Source organism: Capricornis sumatraensis, chromosome 8 (genome assembly GCF_032405125.1).
Source record: "Capricornis sumatraensis isolate serow.1 chromosome 8, serow.2, whole genome shotgun sequence".
In the NCBI taxonomy this organism is placed as follows: domain Eukaryota; kingdom Metazoa; phylum Chordata; class Mammalia; order Artiodactyla; family Bovidae; genus Capricornis; species Capricornis sumatraensis.
The window spans coordinates 104,832,450-104,848,812 of record NC_091076.1 but is presented as its reverse complement, the minus strand read 5'-3'; the positions used below and the strand labels follow the sequence as shown (position 1 = coordinate 104,848,812).

The 16,363-nt window shown below is 50.8% G+C and overlaps 2 protein-coding genes across 2 annotated transcripts in view; one reads left to right on the top strand and one right to left on the bottom strand.

The window, feature by feature from the left end:
- UBE2O (ubiquitin conjugating enzyme E2 O) overlaps positions 1–16,363 on the bottom strand; it is a 48,015-nt gene that overhangs the window by 20,569 nt on the left and 11,083 nt on the right. The window lies entirely within an intron of this gene.
- Positions 14,756–15,010, top strand: LOC138084243 (small ribosomal subunit protein eS27-like). Its single transcript, XM_068978424.1, has one exon. The coding sequence runs from the start codon at positions 14,756–14,758 to the stop codon at positions 15,008–15,010; it is 255 nt and encodes an 84-aa protein (XP_068834525.1).

Sequence of the window (16,363 nt, the reverse complement as noted above, 5' to 3'; positions counted from 1 at the left end):
GAGGCCCTGGCCTGATTTTCTTTTCTGTCTGACGAAGCACAAAACTTCTTTCCTCTGAGCTCCTCTAGGTCTCACACAGGAAGGACGTCTCAGCTAGAATTCACAGTATCACAGGTCTGAAGGAGGACACAATTCTGAGAGTGAGGGATTCAAAATGCATCTCAACCACTGGACACCCACCTGCAGACGCCAAGCCCTAAAATCAGCAACAGCAAGGCAGTGTTTTGGCTGAACACCCACCACTGTGTTTGATCTTTGAAGGGCAACTGGTAGAAACGAACCAATGGCCCCATAAAAACACAGTGGAGAGTCTAGATATATTTAACCCAGCAGTGCTGAAATAGCAAAAGATTATGAAGAAAAACGGAGGCCACCTTGGCAGGTCCCTTGGGAGGAGGAATAAGTTTTAAAGCAACCATCAGAATCTGCAGAGTGCTTTCAAAAATACAGATTCCGGATATCCCAAACCTACCAAATGAATCTCTAGGTGAAACCAGCAATCTATTTCTTAATGTTCCCTGGGCGAGTCCAATTAGCAGCCTGGTTAAAACAGCTCTGCTTTCTTCTAAAACAAAAGAGGGCCCTGACTACTCAGGGACATTTGTTTTTAGATTTTTTTTTTTTTTTTTTTTGGCTGCACACCATGGCCTGAGCAGGATCTTAGTTCCCTGACCAGAGATCGAACCCTTGTCCCCTGTAGTTAACCCCTGGACCATCAGGGAGGTCCCTGTTATTAACTTTTTAATTTAAAGATAAAAAACCTGGGGATCAAGATGCAAAAGTGAGGTGGACTACAATAACTAGCAAAGTGAGGCTGGGCTTACACCCGCGCCCCCATGCCTTCCCCAGTATCCCTGACACACTCCAGTGGGTCAGCCCTTGAGCACACACAGGGACCAGGTTCTCTAAATGATGTGGCCCCAACTCTGACCTCTGTTCAGGTGGTCCAGACCCTGGCCTCTGTCAGCTTCCAGACAGATGCCAAGAACAAAGCCCTAGACCCTGGGGGCCAAGAGCCCTGGGACCTGACCCAGGCAGGCTGCTGCCTAGGGGGTAAAGAGCGGAACTTGCCAGCACGTGTCCCTGGACACCCAGGGGACTTGGTTTTCCCACGGTGGAGACCTCCAGGCAGGAAGGCAGCTCCGGGCCCCACACTACAGCCATAAAAACCACGGGGATTTTAGAGCTGGGTGACCGGACGGGCAGGAGCTGGTGCGCTGAACGCGGCTCTCCTTGCAGGTAAGAACCCGAGTCTGAGAAAGAACCATCCTGGCAGGAAGCCCAGTCTCTGCCTGGTCCAGTCCTCAGGGATGACCACCGGGACCTCAGCTCCCAGATGCTCCTGCCCCCTTCTCTTCACCTCCCTCCTTTCAAACCCGAAGAAAAGTGACATCACCTTCAAGATGACGTCATCGCTGGCTGGCAGAGCTGGGCCTGTTCCTGCAGTGGCAGGCTGGGGACGCTTCTCCCCAGGAGAGCCCACAGCTCCTGCGGTCCATGCTCCCTAATGCTGAGAATTGCTGCTGATCAACAGCCACACTCCCTGCGAAATGCACCCTACCTTCCACAGCAGACTCAGACTGACAGGGATTCACTCAGCATTGCTATTTTTAAAAATGCAGATATGGGAGGAAAAGGCAGTAAAAATACACACCAGAGCCCTGGTCCAAGGCTGAGTCTTTCCTCCAGGGCCAGGTTCTCACTGAGGTGGGCTGGGCGGTGGCGGGGGGCTGACCTCCTGGGCAGTTCTGTCTTCATCATCCGTGAGGGCTCTGTGCCCCCATCCCACCCACTCCCTGAGCCGCCCAGCGGGCAGGTAAGGGAGATCCACACCAGGGGGCAGGAACTTCCAGGACTCGCCCCGGAATAACTGTGATCCTCTGCTTTCCTCAATTCCCAAACTCCATGTTTCTAACACAAACTGGGTGGGGGGCTGCAAACATGTTCTCTCCCCACCCCCTGCCTAGGAAGCAAGAGCTTCGGCCAAGGCACAGACAGGCGAGGAGGAAGCAAGGTGAGCACCGCCCCGCCCCGGGATGGAAGGCAAGCCAGGGCCTCACATCCCTGAACAACGGTCCCACAGCCAGCTGCTCCCAAAGTGCTGACGGCCTTCTGAACTGGCCTGATGCCCTCAGTCCACGGCATAGCCACCCGGAGCCCCACAGACAGGCTGGCCCCCCCGGGGAGCAGCTGACTGGCCTCACTGCTCACCAGCGCCCACCTCGACAGTCACGTCTTCCTTTCTCAGCCACCCCATGTCACCAGAATTAGACCAGGGGAGGATCGGGTAGCCTGCCCTCTGGGCAAAGATTTCTAACAGAACGAAACACAAATGCTTACTGAGCAGCCGGCTTCTGGGCTGAGCGTGTGGTAACTGGCGTGGCTGGGAACGAGGAAAGGGCTCGCCACCACCCACTGAGCAGGAAACACAGGTGCCAGAGACCCAGCTTGGTCCTGCAAGCTCCCAACTCCTCCAAAGACAGAAAGGCCAGAGTCATCGTCACCTGAGCCCTCAGGGCACAGAAGGTGACTATTTTCTGTTCTCTGAGGGACGGGAGCAATCAGCATGGATGAAAATGCATTAACACATTTCGGTGGACGCCCTGGAGCGTCAGCACCCCTGCCTGAGAAGGGCTGGAGACCTGCCAGGGTACACGGTATATACCTTTTACGAGAAACGTCTCAGCCTTGCTATCTCTCCAACCTGCATGCATGCTAAGTTGCTCAGGTGTGTCCAACTCTTTGCCCTCCCATGGACTGTACCCTGCCAGGCTCCTCTGTTCCATGGGATTTCCCAGGCAAGAATACCGGAGGAGGTTGCCATTTCCATCTCCAGAGGATCTTGCTGACCCAGGGACTGAACCCGCATCTCCTGCATTGGCAGGGGGACTCTTCACCACTGTGCCACCAGGAAAGCCCACCCCTCGGACCAGGGCTGGCCTTATTTCTCTTAATCCCTGGGCCCTCAGCACTGGCAAACAGGCTGCAGAACCAGAAGTGTGAAGAAGAACCAGAAGACGACCCCAGGCTGGCATCTGAAGAATCCTCCCCACCTCCCGCAGGCTGCATCCAGGAACCCCCATCAATCTAAGTGGGGGAAGACGGGACAAGCGCTCTGCCATGATCCTTCCAAGGCCCAGCTGAGTCACGTGAGGGTGATGGCAGGTGGCAGGTCTGTGATGGTTCTGAGATGGAAGCCCCCAGGACACGAGTGGCATGTGGCGAGTAATGGAAATGGCAGCTCTCTTGCCCGCCCCTGCTTATGCTCTGCCAACGATTGCAGGGCTTACTTCACTGGTCAGTTTGAACGGCCCTGAAACGGGATGTGAAGCAAAGAGCTGTGCAGTGAACCACACAGGGAGAAGGTGTGACTGGGCACCCAGCGTGAACCCCGCTTCCCTCGGGCCTGGGCTCCAGACCCGCCTCTCCTCCCCCAGCGGCCGGGCAGGGACAGAGCCCGCCCTGCAGAAGCCTGGGCTGGCTTCCCTTGACATCTGTCACAGGCTGCTCAAGCGACCGTGCACCAGCCATCCATCTATCCACACACTCACACGACAGTCTGCACACCTACGAGGATGCCAGACGCTGCGTGTGCCTGGTGCTAACGAAACATCAGGCTGGGAGGAGCCAGGAGGCGGTGGGGGCATGAAGTGCAATGAGCAGTCACACACGAGGCACCGCCACGGTGACAGTCACGGCTTTTACACGGGCCCAGACAGCTGACTCCAGTCTTTGCCTGGGCGTCACCCCATCAGGAAGGCCTTCTCTGACCGCCCCGCTTCCTTCTCCCGCAGCACCTGCCCCGCCCTGGAAGCAGACGGCTTTGGGGGAACCCGTGGGAACTGGGCTGGGGACAGAGGCAGTGGTCAGCAGCACCCCCACCAGAGAGCCACTGGCCCCCCAGGAAGCAGGCAGTGGAGGGTGGCAGCTCCTTCCGGAACTAGGCTGGAAGGAGGGACCAGGGAGGGGACGTGGGCTGGGGAAGGGCCTCTCTTTAAGACTTCGAAGACAGGTCTGGTGGGAGCTGCCCAGGGAGGCTCTCGAGAGTGCAGCCTGTGAGGTAACCAGGGCGGCGCCTCCGGTCCGGTCTCTTCCACGAGGCTGGCTGTCCCACAGGGCAGCCGAGCCTTGTGCCAGCTCAGGCAGGCTGCAGGGCTAGGCTTCAGCCTCATAAATGTCGTGCATGGCCAGCGAGAGACCCTCTGCTGGCCGCCACCTCTGAACATGTGAGTTGCTCCTCCAACTAGAACAGCCACTGCTCAAGGGCAGGGTCCCGTCACACGTGGACTGTGGTCATCGGCCCGGCCCAGGGGTCAGCCCTCCACCCCACCCCCGGGGGGCCCCGTCTAACAGGACGGCTCTGGTCTTGTCTCTCTCCCTCTTGCAGATTCCAGCCCCTCTCCAATGCCTGCCTGGGTGGAGCTCGTGGCCTGGATCCCAGGACACCCCCTGGTCTGGGTGCAGCACACCTCCCCCCAGCTTCCGGAGGAAGGTCTGCGGGAGCACGTACCTCCAGTCCTTGTGGGCTGGGCAGAAACACTTTCCAGGCGACTGGCTGGTTGTGATGCTCCCACAGAGCGTCGAGGGCTCTGCTCGTCCAAACTGAGAGCCTCCGGTGTGACCTGGCGCTGCTGCTCCGATTATATTCACTGTGATCTGTGCGGATTTCCTTCCGTTACCTGTCTTTCTGTCTACCGCACTCTTTCCTCTTTTTTTCCAGTGAGATGACCTAGTTTTTATAATTCCGAACATTCTCCCTCTATTGGCTTGAAGGCTCTTGATCCTGTTTCTACTGTGAACGTTCTAACGTGTCCGACTGACTCAGAAAGTCTAGAGGAAACCAGCTGCCCTCCCATTCTTCCTTAACAGTTCAAAGATCTTCATGTTCACTCCCATGACCCTCTCCCGCATTTCCACTGACCGCTGTGTCAGCACTTTAGTTTCTAACTCTCCTCAAGTCAGTAACGACCCCAGTTTTACACGTTGACCATGATTCAGCTCGACCACAAGTTTCTGCTGTCTCTGACCTGGGTTTAGTTTCCGTCTTCCTGAAGTCCAGTGAGAGTCTGTGAGTGAATAAACTTGGGTTTCTTTTCTATGAAAATGCTTATATATTTTAAAAATTAACTTATTTTTAACTGGAGGATAGGTAGTTGCTTTACAGTATTGTGTTGGTTTCTGCCATACTCCAACATGCATCGGCCACAGGCATACACATGTCCCCTCTCTCCTGAATCAATGCCTGCATTCTGTTCTCACGACAGAATGATATGCTGGTCTTACCGTCCTCGTGAAGATTTTCTTCCACCGTGGACTGACCTCCCTATTACTCTGTAGACACTTGCTGAGCTTCACTGTTGAGCCTTGGGAGAGATCTCTGTTTTCCTCTCAAGCTGCTTTTAAGATGTGGCTGAGCCCTCTGGGAACTCCATCAGAGCCGGCCCGGGTCCTCCTCGCGCCCTCCCCTCTGCACCACCTCTCTAGATCTCTGTGCTAAGTCCACTTAACTTCTTCAGATCTCTTTTCTGGCTCATGCATAATTCTCTCCTGGGGTGTGTCTATTTTGCCGGTTAACATCTCTGTTGGGTTTTATATGCAATGGCTAGAGTTTTTATCATAGAGATTGTATGTGGTCCTTAATAAAAAAACAGCCTCTTTAAAATGTACTGTATCCTAATCTTTTCTCTTTAAGCCCTGTGATCACCGTAAACATTATATTAAGATCTCTTCTATCATCTAGTTGTAAAATGTTGGAAATCCTCCTGTTTGTTGTGACACCTGACTCTTGCTTATGATTTCTATATGTTTAATAATTTACTGGCATGAGCTCATAATTTGTAGAAATTGTAGGATTCCAGGTGGCCTGAGCTATGCAAGGGTCATTCTACAGACTTTTTGCTTTTCTTTCGGCAAGTGGCTCCAGGAGTATCACCAGCCTGGTGCTGGCTTGGGGATTCCTAAAACACGTAGGGATTATAACACAGACCTCAGACTCGGATGTTTCGATGGCTCACAGGAGACTTCCCCCAGCACCTGAGTGCAGGACAGTGATAAACTTCCTCATCTTTTCTCTGGCTCCATGGGGGAGATTTTCTCATGTCTGTTTTTCCCCCTTTTACTGGTTAATAGCCCTTTAATGGGGATTTCTATTTCAATTCTACACATTTTTAAAAGAATCCAAAGTTACATTATTGTTGGGCTTGTTTCAGGGCCCAGTAAACATCCCCGGGGCTTTCCTGATGGCTCAGCGGGTAAAGAATCTGCCCGCAATGCAGGAGACACAGATGTGGGTTTAACCTCTGGGTAAGGAATTGCTGATGAAGGTCCCTACAGTCAAAGCTATGGCTTTTCCAGTAGTCATGTACAGATGTGAAAGTTGGATCATAAAGAAATCTGAGCACTGAAGATATTGATGCTTTTGAACTGTGGTGCTGGAGAAGACTCTTGAGAGGCCCTTGGACAGGAAGGCAATCAAACCAGTCCATCCTAAAGGAAATCAACCCTGAATATTCATTGGAAGGCCTGATGCTGAAGCTCCAATATTTTAGGCCACCTGATGTGAAGAACTGAGTCACTGGAAAAGACCCTGATGCTGGGAAAGACTGAAAGCAGGAGAAGGGGACGACAGAGGATGAGGTGGTTGGATGGTGTCACCGATCTGATGGACATGAGTTTGAGCAAGTTGGTGATGGACAGGGAAGCCTGGTGTGCTGTAGTCCATGGGGTCACAAAGAGTCAGTCAGACACTACTGAGCAACTGAACTGAACTGACTGAGGAAATGGCAACCCAACTCCAGTATTCTTGGCTGGAAAATTCCATGGACAGAGTAACCTGGCAGGCTGTGGTCCATGGGGTCTCAAAGAGTCGGATACGGCTGAGCGACTCACACACACACACCCCCCCCAGAGCTGCCATGCCATTACCAGCCTGCTGTGGTTTCAGGCTCCCTCTTTGATTCTGTGTCTTGTTATCTCATTTGTTTCTTATATGTTCAGTTATATTTAACACCTTTGTTATATTTTACACAGCACTTCTAAATGACTGCACTTAACAGTGGTTCTATTGTACATTAGCTTAGTCTACCACGTCAGACTGGAAATCTACTCCGTCGCCTTCTGGCTTCCCATGAAGTTGAGAATCCAATGCATCTTCATTCCCAGACTTGTTTAGTGACTGGTCACTTTGGAAGCTTTATCCCCAGTGTTCTGGAATTATACGAATGTGCCAGTTAGGACTTTTCCCGTTCACCACCCTGGAACCTTCTGATCATCAATTCTGGAAACATTTCTCCTTTCTTTGATACATTTCGGCCCTTTGTTTTCCCTCTCTTTACAGATTGCCTAGATGTCAGATAGTCTATTTCCTGGGAGTCTTTGTCAACACTTTTTTCCCTTCTAATGCTGTGTTTTTAATTTCTAAGAATTATTTCCTCTTCTGACTTTTATAGCATCCTGTTTTATTTCACTGACAAAATACTGACTCTTATTTCTCTGCGGCTATTCACTATGTGTTTTGAGGGCTTTTCTGTTTGCAGTTATCAGCTGTTTCCTCTGATATATCTTTGTCTTTGCTTGTTCTGGCCTCTACCCTTCGTGCTGGGAACCTTTTGAAAATAGGCAGTGATCCTTGCTGTCCATCCCTATCTTTAAATGAGTCATCAGGGAATTCTTTGTGATGATGGAACAGGCCTGTACTTTGACTGCTGTGGTGGTTACGTGAAGCTACATACACAAGCATCCGGGACATGTCAATTTTCTGGCTTTGTCCGTAGTTACGTACGATGTAACCACTGGGGCAAACTGGATGGAAGGTGCAGGGGACCTCTCTGGACCATTTATTGCAACTTCTTAGGAATTTACACTTATTTCAAAACAAAAACATTGGAAAGCTGAGGCAATAAAAAGATAATGGAAGCTTTGTGCACACAAGCAAGCCTCTGGAGTCGTACTGATCACGTAGCTGACGCATCCAGCTCCTGCTTTGCGGGCCTGCCAAGCGCTAGCGACCACAGGTCTATCTCCGACACCGCTTCTTCTTCCAGAGGGGAGTCCTCCAACCCCGGGCCCTGCCTGGACTCAGGCTCTGGGATTTCCCCTCAACTGGACAGACTTCCCTGAATCCCCTTTCAGGGTTTGGCTGCCCACTTTGCTCTGCCTGATGTGCCTCGTCCAGAGTGTCTGGTTTAAGGATTTCTCCAGAGCATCAGCCTCTGTTCTTATGAGCAGAGGAGATAACTATTCTCTAGCTGGTACAAGCAGACAGGTAACTTGGGGAGCTTCATTTCCTCCCATGGAGACTGTCAGCGAATCGTCCCGTCTTCAGGCCCAGACACAGTCCCGGCACTGAGGGACCCCAGGGTTCCATACCGCTCCCCTGGGCAGGTAGCTGCGGCACCAACATTTCAGCGCCTGCTCTGCTGCCTTCCACCAACAATCTTCCACAGCTTGAAGCCTCCTGTCTATTGTCTTCTCTCCTATTCTTGGTCCTCGCTGGGTTTAGACATTTAAAAAATTCTTTTACTGTCATTTTAGACGGGTTTCTGGTGGAAGTGGAAATAAATCAATGTGTTCAATCACCCATGTTAACCCAAGCATGCCACGTCAACCACCGCTCCTTAACCTGAATTCTGCAAAGTATTTACACACAACCACAGCCCTAAAGGGCTTCCCTGGTGGTTCAGATAGTAAAGAATCTGGTTGCAATGGGGGAGACCCAGGGTTGATCCCTGGGCTGAGAAGATCTCCTGGAGAAGGGAAAGGCTACTCACTCCAGTATTACTGCCTTGAGAATTTCATGGACAGAGGAGTCTGGCAAGCTACAGTCCATGGGGTCTCAAAGAGTCGGACACAACTGAGCAACTAACACTTTCACTTTTATAGTCCTAAAGAAATGAACCCTGAACATTTGTTGGATGGACTGATGCTGAAGTTGAAGCTCCAATACTTTGGCCACCTGATGCGAAGAACTGACTCACTGGAAAAGACCCTGATGCTAAAAAAGATTGAGGGCAGGAGGAGAAGAGGGTGACAGAGGATGAGATGGTTAGATGGCATCACTGACTCAAGGGACACAAGCTTGAGCAAACTCTGGGAGAGGCTGAAGGACAGGGGGACCTGGCGTGCTGCAGTCCGTCACAGAGAGTCGGCCACGTCTCAGCGACTGAACAACAGCAACAATGGGACGTGTGTGAAGATGGAGAGACGGTAACGTGCCAACAAAAACGAGAAATTAGAAATTTCCAGTTTCAACACTCCTTTACAAGTACGTGCACACCAGCTACTGGACACCAGGGCATCTCTGACAGGCTCTTCCAGTAATGGCAGCTCCAAGATTCGAAATGGGGGACAGGAAGAGAGAGCACAACTCCGCTTGAAACTCCCTCGATGCTCTGAAAGGGCCACCTGTCTGCCCCTACAAACGGCTTTTGTTTCAAATGTCAAAGAAACTTTAAATTCCATAGATGGCTGTGATTTCCAATCAGAACTGATCCAGGACAAAACTGGGCTCTGGGAGGGAGGGACTTGCAGTCACTGTCAGCCAACAGGCGTGGGGAATCAACACTTCACACACTTACAAAATGAGATGCGATTCTTACATGCTAACCTCGGAACAACCACTGAGAAAGTCGCAGGGCATAAAGAGCAGCACATGTGCCCCTCGGCAGCCGGCCATGCTGCTCGAGGAGGGAGGATCTGCGAAGCGGCGGCAGCCAAGACATGCTCGGAAAGCCCAGGGCCTCTGCAGACAAAGGCCCGTGTCACACACAGGCATCCTTGCACAGTCTCAGCACGGCCACCTGCCAAACGGCTCCAGAAACGATGGGGACCAAAGCACATTAACGTCAACCAACAAGCATTTCATCATCACTGTTGCTATTGTTTATTCACTCAGCTGTGTCCGACTCTTTGGGACCCCATGGACTGTAGCCTGCCGGGCTCCTCTGTCCCTGGAATTCTCCAGGCAAGAATACTGGAGGGGGCTGCCATTTTCTTCTCCAGGAGATCTTCCCAATGCAGGGATCAAACCTGCGTCTCCTGAATTGGCAGATGAATTCTTTATCCGGAGAACCCCATTTCATCACCTACCGCATAAGAAATATTACAATCTGTACTACGAGAGAGTCAAGGGGGAAGAAAAGATGGTACCGTCTATGCCTTTGAAAACCTTCAATTGTAAATGGCATACTATGCATATTCCAAGCGACTGGAACATATGTGCAAGGTTGCCCCGCTGTCTAAGAAGCCCCATTCAACAACCTCACCCTCATTCTACAGTGACTGTGCAGCGCCAGAGGCACCGCAATCAGAACTTTGCTCTTAGAAAGATGCAGAACCTAAAGATCTTTCAGTTTAATATGGGTCTCAAATCCCCTAACACTATTTGAACAGGAAAGGAAGTTAGATCCCAGCGTAAAGCAAGACACCTCGCACAGACCCCAGGGACACAGACAGGGCACCTACCACAGGAGGGGGCCCACCTGCCAGGGTCTAAAGGAGAGACAAGACCCAAATGCAGGGTCTCAGAGGCAAGTCAACACATCACCCGATCTAAAAAATGGGCAAAGGATGTATCTCAATAGACATGTCTCCCAAGAAAATACATGGCGATCAAGGAGATGAAAAGACACAGCATCATTAGTCATAATGCACATGGCATCATAATGTGGCACCACTGCATACCCACTAGGATGGCTGTCATCCAAAGCCTGATAACAGCAAGCCAGCAGGGAAGCCCACAGTGGATGACCACCTGGCTGTAAACAGGAACGAAGCACTGTTCTGTGCCGTTACCAGGTGGCTCAGTGGTAAAGAATCCTCCTGCCAATGCAGGAGACGTGGGTCTGATCCCTACGTCAGGAAGACTCCCTGGAGAAGGAAATGGCAACCCGCTCTTAGTATTCCTGCCTTGAGAATCCCACGGACAGAGAAGCCCAGCGGGCTGCAGTCCATGGGTTTGTAAAGACATGACTGAGCACGCAGGCACTGTTATGTGCTACGACGTGAAGGAAACTCGGAAACAGGCTAAGGGAAAGAAGTCAGACACACAAGGCCACACAGACACAGAAGGCTGACTCTTTATGTTTCCAACTATATGAAACGTCCAGAACAAGCAAACCCCCAACGACAGAAAGTGGTTATTCCCAGGGGTTGGTTATTCCCAGGGGCCGAGAGGAGAGGGGAATGTGGTGTAACTGCTGATGGGTATAGGGTTTCTTTCTTGGGGGTAATGAAAGTGTTCTAAATTTAGACTGTAATGGTGGGTGTACAAACCTCTGAATATACTAACAACCATTTGAACTGTCTTCCCTTAAAGAGTGAATTTTATGGTCTGTGAGCTAAGTCGCTTGCGTCATCATATCTGACTCTGCGACCCCGTGGACTGCAGCCTGCCAGGTTCCTCTGTCCGTGGGATTCTCCAGGCAAGAATAGAGGAGTGGGTTGCCATGCCCTCCTCCAGGGGATCTTCCCGACCCAGGGGTCGAACCCACATCTCTTATGTCTCCTGCATTGGCAGGCGGGTGCTTTACCACTAGTGCCACCTGGGCATATGAGTTATATCTCAATAAAGTACTTTGGCCACCTCATGCGAAGAGTTGACTCATTGGAAAAGACTTTGATGCTGGGAGGGATTGGGGGCGGGAGGAGAAGGGGACGAGAGGATGAGATGGCTGGATGGCATCACCAACTCGACGGACGTGAATCTGAGTAAACTCCGGGAGTTGGTGCTGGACAGGGAGGCCTGGCGTGCTGCGACTCATGGGGTCGCAAAGAGTCGGACATGACTGAGTGAATGAACTGAACTGAACTGAAAGCTGGTGGCTGTTGTTTTTCTTCTTTTTTTTTTTCCAAGCCCAGGTTAAGCTGCCTGGTTGTATGGTCTTGAGTAGAAAGTTTTCTTGGAATATGTCTCTTGAGTCATGGTGTAAATCCCCTAAATCCTCTGTACTATAGATTTTATTTTCCAAGTCAAAAACCAGAAACTGTCTCCACTACAACTAAAATCACCAGAAAACTAAAATCAACACCACTGACCCCTCTCGACTTCTACTCAGAATTAGATGGGTGCCCCCTGTGGACTTCTCTCTCCTAAGGCTTAGTGTTGGTGTCCATTTGTAGATCCCATCAACCTTGATCCCAACCACTTAGCCCCTCGGGGTCTTAGTGCCTTGATTACAAAATTAAGGAGTCAAACCAAATCTGATCACCCCTCCAGTCCCTTCCCTGCTGCCACGGACCTCGACACCCTAAAACCCGGGATGCAGCCAACAGCAGCCGTCCCCGGGCCTCAGCCGAAGACCCACCTGCACTGATCACGCCCTTGTGGTTCAGGGTCACCAGCACAGAAGAGGGGAACCTAAGGAGTGAGTGTCCATGGGAGGCGGGGAAGCTGGAAGCCCCTCTATGGAGGAAACACACGCCGACCTTGGGAACCACTGCCAAGGACACAGTGCTTCTGTGTGCTGCGCCACCTGGGCAACGTCTCACTGGAGCCACAGGGAAGAGAGCCTGGGCGCTAGGATCACGCCTGCCCTGGAGACAGCAATAGCCCACTGCCCGTGGCACGGTCTGCTCTGGGGCTGTGGAGGGTCCTTGGCTTCTGGAAGGATTTCTGGGGTGGCCCCAGCCTGAACCTTCAAGCCTCGTAAGCAAAATGCCAAGAGTGGACACAAAAGGCACTAGGAAGTTTCTGGGAATGCTTTTTCGTTTAAACTTGAAAACAACCAAACCAACCAAACCACAACTGTCATTCCCCTCCCCTCCTCCGCACCCCGCCCATCCTGGGCTCCACCAAGGGTCTTCTGATTCAAGGACCGCCAACAGCCCCCACTCACATCAGTGGCACCTCTGGCTACTGAGAAGACCCTAGACAGAGGGCTTGGGGGCAGGTGCCAAGGGAAAATAAATGCTGGTCCTGCTGCCGCCAACAGCACAGTGGTCTCTCCCTATGTGGTACCCAACTCAACATGGCACACTGCCCGTGCAGAGAGGAGAAAGTGGGGAAGGACAGGCCAGGGACAGGACACTCTTAAGTCCATCACTCAACGTCGCAAAGCTAACAGAGAGGGTGAACCCCACCCAGGCCGGCCTGGAGTATGACCTGGCAAGTGCAGACAGCTGTCCAGAAAGCCATCGTATTTAAAAAAAAAAAAAGGGGGGGGGTTGTGTGGAGGAAAATATATATACATACATGTCAGAACAAGCAGGGAATAGCGGAGACCATTTTGAAATGTACAAAAATACTGAAGCAGGATGTTGTGCACCAGGAACTGACAGCGCTGTAGGTCAAACACACTTCAAGAACAAACTCAGAAAAACAGCTCAGATTTGTGGTTACCAGGGGCAATCCGGAGGGGGACCTGGACGAAGGTGGTCAAAGGTACAAGCTGCCAGTTATAAGGTAAGTACGTACTATGGACGCAGTGTTCACCGTGGCACATGTGGCTAACGTGCTGTATGTTAGCTATGAGAGTTGAGAGTGAATCCTAAGGGTTCTCACCACAAGGACGAGAATCCTCTTGTTTTATTTTGTATCTATGAGACTATGGATATTCACTAAACTTAATCTGGTCATCATGTCATGATATATTTAAGTCAAACCGTTATGCTGTATACCTTCAACTTATACAAAGCTGCACATCAATCGCATCTCAATAAAACGCAGGAGCAGGGAGAAAGAAGTAGCAAATAGTTTTAAAAATCTAATTAGGGACCTCCCTGGGGGTCCAGTGGCTAAGACTCAACGCTCCCAATGTAGGGGGCCTGGGTTCAGTCCCTGGTCAGGGAACATTTTTATCCCACATGCCGCAACTAAGACCCCACTAAGACCCCACACAGCCAAATAAATAAATATTGAAAAGAAAAAAAATCTAATTAATTCAGTCTTGCTGCAGAACCATCATAGAGACATTCTCAGCGGGGTGTTAATATATGCCTAGTCTTGTTAAATATATATGCTTAGAACAGACTATGTCTGGTCATAGTGATGGTCTCTGGGGAGAAGAAATGTTAGGAAGGAAATATTTCATGACATCCTCTTTAAGCCTTTTGAATGTTGTTCCATCTGCATATATTATCTATTTAAACACACACACAAGAGCATTAAGATTTCAATTTAAAGGGCAGGCAAGCTAATTAGCAATATCCCCCCTCGGAACTGCAATCATATTTACCGTGCGGGCTCCCAAACATGACCAGGAAACTGAAGCAGAGCTAAACGACTCCCCGGCAGCAGCAGCTGCTAGCCAGCGCGATGCTGAGTGGTGCTCAGGGTGATCTCGTCCAGTCCCAGAAACTGTCCAAGATTCTGTCTACGGGGCGAGCTGTGGACGTGGAGCCATCACAGGTCTCCATGACGACTCCAAGCCCCAGGGAGCACTTCCTGCACCCCAGCTTTACCCTCTGCCCCCTCGTCCAGCCCTCTGCCTGCGGAAAATGCTCGCCGTGAGCTGAAGGCACGACAGACTGGCCCGCCCGGCCCGCAGAGCTCAGGGCCAACCCCTGGCACAAGAAGGGCTTATTTCTTGGCAACCGGGGCACAGTCAGCTGACTTGCGCTCTAGTCCCCTAGATACTGCCAACTAGCTGGGTGCTCCTGCCTAAGTTACAAAAGGCTTCAGCATCATGCTGGGAAACAGGCGTTCTAAGATGGAAGTTTAAGTGGAGACCACTTAGGGGGAGGGCAGTGTAGTAGAGTGAATCAAGTCTTAAAAATGTACTCCTACCCTTTCCGGCGGTGACGACCTCCTCACGAGAACATGCCTCTCGCAAAGGATCCTCTTCATCCCTCTCCAGAAGAGGAGAAGAGGAAACACAAGAGGAAGCGCCTGGTGCAGAGCCCCAATTCCCATTTCATGGATGTAAAATGCCCAGGATGCTATAAAATCACCACCGTCTTCAGCCATGCACAAACAGTAGTTTTGTGTGTTGGCTTCTCTACTGTCCTCTGCCAGCCTACAGGAGGAAAAGCAAGGCTTACAGAAGGATGCTCTTTCAGACGGAAGCAGCACTAAAAGTACCCTGTATCAAGATGAACGGGAAACCATCCCAATAAACACGTTTTGGATACATTAAAAAAAAAAAAAATGTACTCCTACCCGTTGACCAGTGATTTCATTTACGAATTTAACCTAAGAAACTTACAGAGCTAGACAAAGATAGAGAAAAAGTACGAGATATTAGTCCCATCATTTAAAACTGAAAACCTGACAACAATTTAGCTGGTTAAAAGAGACAGATCAAAGAAACAGCTTCATCCATCGGATGGAATTATGGACATTAAGAATCACGGTATCAAAAATTCTTTGTGAAATGAAAATGTTACCAAAAAAAACATATCTGCCTCTGAACACCCAACCTGGGAGAATATGAAGGCCCCAAGGTACGGGCGACAACTCTAATAAAGGGAATGCAGAAACTGCAGGGGGAACTGCATCTGAACGTAGTTTATGGGATGAGCCGGTCAACAGAGGACAGGACCCTGAAGGGCTGAACAAGCCTGTGAGGCGCCCACAGCACACCAGCGCCACCGTGGGCTCCGCAGAAGGTTCGGAACTGAGACCCCGAGGCTGAAGCAAGGTAGAAGCGGCCAAAGTATCCATCACTGGTGGTGTTTCTAAAATACAATCTGGGGACTGTCTTCGTGGCTCAGTGGATAGGAATCCGGCCTGCCAATGCTGGGGACATGGGTTTGGCCTCTGATGCAGGAAGATCCCACGTGCCGTGAGGCAACTAAGCCCATGAGCCACAAGTTCCGAGTTCATGCACCTTGAGCCCCATGCTCTGCAGCAAGAAGCCCCGCACAGCCACTAGCGAGTAGCCCCCCACCCGGCTACAACTGGAGAAAAGCCACGTAAAGCGAAAAGACCCAGGGCAGCAAAAAATAAAATAACCAAATACATTTTTAAAATTTACTTCATAAAATACAACCTAGGAGTAAGTCTTTAGGTTCGAGCCCAAGAGAATCAGTGTACATCAAACAAAGCAGGTGGGGTCGCCTGCCCAGCAACAAACGTGAGCGGGCTTCCACGCAGACGGCACTGCCTGTCGTGGGAATGCTGTGTTCCGGAACACAGACCAGCAAAGAGAAGACGATTCTCTGGGTTTAAAGCTTCCCCTGTTCTGTGGAAATACACAAGTACTGCAAACTTGAACTCCCCTGGACACGTGCAAACGGTCCATTTACATGGTCCATTTTAAGTCTGTTAAGTGGCGTGGGGCCAGGATTGAGCACCGTAAGCACTTTTCTAAACAAATATGGATACGCTCATAACAGACTAGAATAACCATCCACTGCAATGATCAGCAGCAGTTATACCTGAGTGCTGGAGTTATAGGTGACTTTTTTAAACCAGTTTTTGTATGTT